At 27.9% G+C, this 3502-nt stretch overlaps 1 protein-coding gene across 1 annotated transcript; it reads left to right on the forward strand.

The window, feature by feature from the left end:
• Positions 1 to 1404: 1404 nt before the first annotated feature.
• LOC145072299 (CASP-like protein 1B1) lies at positions 1405 to 3302 on the forward strand. Its single transcript, XM_079018705.1, has 3 exons — positions 1405 to 1665; positions 1872 to 1995; positions 2949 to 3302. The coding sequence occupies exons 1-3, from the start codon at positions 1439 to 1441 to the stop codon at positions 3189 to 3191; spliced, it is 594 nt and encodes a 197-aa protein (XP_078874831.1). The 5' UTR covers positions 1405 to 1438; the 3' UTR covers positions 3192 to 3302.
• The last annotated feature ends 200 nt before the right edge of the window (positions 3303 to 3502 follow it).

A 3502-nucleotide genomic window follows, 5' to 3' on the forward strand; every position in this document is an offset into this window, starting at 1 on the left:
TAACCCATTAGTAACCAAAATATCCACCATTATATTCTACAACATTATTGTGAGCTGTATGAACAACATTTAGGGGTATCCATCAGTTTAAATACAATGGAACTGGTACAACAACTATCCATTGGATGTTAGCTTTTGTCAACCGATCCAATCAAAATCATTCTATGCAATCGAACCACACTGATCCAATTGGATATTGAACTGGATCGATTCATCTATTGGATATATTCTATTAGGTACCTCTTACCCAACCAATTCTAATCCATTTTCTATCTAATTACAACCAAATATAATTATGATAATTAAAACTAAAACATCACACAATTACGTTGAATAAGACTAACAAACGACATTTCAAGTCTTCAACTTCAAAGACAAGGGTTCAAACATGCAAAATCATTAAGAAAATTGGTTTTATTTCTAATTTTATTTAATATTAATTGGATAATAATATTTGACGGTAATTAGATATTCAATTGGATGGACATTGGATCAGTTTGGTTTAGTTATCTATTGGATTTTAAGGGTGATCCAATAACCGATCCAATCCAATCAGATTTTGAAATTTCAAAAGTGATCAAATCCAATTGTAATCAATATCCAATCTAATTGGTCAGTTTATAATTGGATCTGTCAATTCCAATTCAACTGTTTAAGTTTTGTACACCCATAACGTTGCCATATATAACATCATCATCATCAATACACTTACATATTTTTGTAATTTTTAACAAAAGGCCAAACATATATGCATTCACTATTTTTTATTGTCACGAACCACCAAAACAAACAACGTCAATACTCATCTAAAAAGTTTGAAGCCATGCTTTTATCTCATAGAAATTATAGCAGACATATTTGTGTTGAATATCTTAATATTACGAAAGTAGATATTATAAAATAACCATTGTTTCTTTCTCATAAATCCGTTGTATGTTAGATTTCACGATATGATTGTCAGATTTTTATGGATGTCAAATCTTGCGGTACGGATGACATAGTTGGCTTGTAGTATTTTTCATTTGATTTAAAAAAAAAATCATTTCATTTATTTTTAATATTTTAATTAATTCTTGTGTTCCTTGCCATCCTATCTAAATAAATCATTTACGCAAGCTAGTACTTTTAAAACTAAGTTATAAAAACATATAATTAATCAACATCAGTGTAAAACTATATAGTATATAACTTAAATAAATATTTTTTGTTAGAATATATATTAAAAAAATCAGTACACTTGCTACTATTTTAGTGTTCCATATAATCCGACTTTAGATGAGCCGTCCACACCTAATTAAGCCAAGAACATTTCCCAACAACTAACACCAACATATACGAGTGTTTGGTCACACCCTTGCTAAAGACTTCACATCACCATCCTCATTATATAGACATATGCATATGCACGTATACACATTTTAATCTTGCATCAAAACAAATGGGTGAAGAAGGGCAAGTGAAAGTATTAAAGGATAGTATTGAAAGAAGGTCGAGAGTGATGATGGTTGTGCCATTATTGAGGGTTGTGGCGTTGTTTGCCACTGCTACTGCTACAATTGTCATGGCTCTTAACAAAGAGGCACACACTTTTGTTGTTGCCACGGTTGGTAATACTCCCGTCAAACTCACCCTCACTGCCAAGTTCCAGCACAACCCTGCCAATGTGTAAGTCGTTAATGTGTTGTTGAAATTCAACAATTATATATATATATATATATATATATATATATATATATATATATATATATATATATATATATATATATATATATATATATATATATATATGTTGATGAAATTATATAATCAGTTGGATTGTTTCTTTTATATATATTGGAACTGATATAATGTTTATAATTATATTCATACAGAATGTTTGTAATCGCTAATGGGGTGGCGACTCTTCACAGTCTCTTGATGCTATCACTCTGTTTTGTTAGCAACAAATATGATTTGAAGGGTTTGCGCTCTGTAACTGTCGCTACATTGGACATGGTATCTCACTGTCTACCCCTGATTATATATGCTATATAATTTAAGATGGTTGAATATCATTTAACTGATTTACTTTTCTATATTTTTACTTTTAGTTTTTTTAAAGAAGATTAGTTTACTGAAACTTATTATTTTTATTGTTTAAAGAAAGTGTGTATATTATTATAAAAAAATCAACATTATTGTATTTAATGAAGAATAAAACACGAATGGAGTAACTGTTTATTTATTAGGTTTTTATTTTTTTTCGGTCAGCATTATAATTTATAATAATATATATGAAAAGAGAAAAAATGTTCATTTAGTTATGATTATTTCCTATAAACCAAATGAGTAATTTCTAAACTTAATTAACAGTAATAAAATATGTTAAATGTGTTGAAAAGGTTAGCGTATGAAACCTAATCGAATGTTAAATAATATAAACTAGATGTGAGACCCATGTATTACATGAGTTTATTAAAAATAAAAATTTAATATCAATATAAAGCATGAAATATTTTATAAAGTAATACTTTACATAATAGAATGTAATCTTTTGGAACATTTGCTAAAAATTTAAATCGTTTGAAGTATTTATAAGAATTTATTATCAAATTAATAGGATGATTTTATTTCTTTATAGAACCCATTACAAGTTTATGGAATTTTATTTAAAAAAAATCGAAATCCCTAAAAAACGACAAGAGAAAAATAAAAATTCTAAAACTCTCACAAAATGACAAGGGTCAAAATGAAGGAGGAGATGATATATAACAAAAAAAACATTCATTTATTAGAGAGGGTCATGTGTATTTTTCAAAAAAAAAAGATTGTAATTTTAATAAATAATTAAAAAGATCATATTTAAGAGAGATTATTTATTAAATTTAATAAAAAGACAAGAGCTAAAAATGTTAGCACATCAAAATAAACCAACCAATTGACTCATTTTAATTTCATATTCATTTTAGATGATGATTGCATTAGTATCTGGAGCAACTACTGCAACTGTTTTCATGGGCGAGCTAGCAAGACATGGAAACTCCCATGCTCGTTGGAATAAGATCTGCAACAATTTCGAACGATATTGTAACCAAGGATCTGGCGCTATAGCTGCCTCTTACATCGGGATCTTGTTCTTAATGATTGTCTTTGTGGTTAACATCTTTAGACGTGAACAATTGAACACCATTAGAAATTCTATGTGTGCATGATGGATATGATGTCATTGTTTATGAGTATGAGTTGTGTATTTATTGTTGAAAATGAATGTTTGTACCATTTACTACTTAAGGATTTCTTATGCTAATAGTTATTTTCGTTTTCTGGTTTTTCTTTGTTAAGTTGTGTTTTATTTAATTTGTACCATATATAAAATGTAACTAGAAAAAGAATCTTGGACTTCACCCCGGTTTAGATTTTATTTATTTTATTTTATTTATTTATTTATTTATTTATTATTATTTTATCATGCTTTTTTTGGTGGATCTTGGACTTCTTTTGTTGTCAGTGTCGTAGACTGTGT

The sequence above is a fragment of the Lactuca serriola genome, chromosome 1, assembly GCF_051521515.1.
Source record: "Lactuca serriola cultivar US96UC23 chromosome 1, Lser_US96UC23_V15, whole genome shotgun sequence".
NCBI lineage: Eukaryota > Viridiplantae > Streptophyta > Magnoliopsida > Asterales > Asteraceae > Lactuca > Lactuca serriola.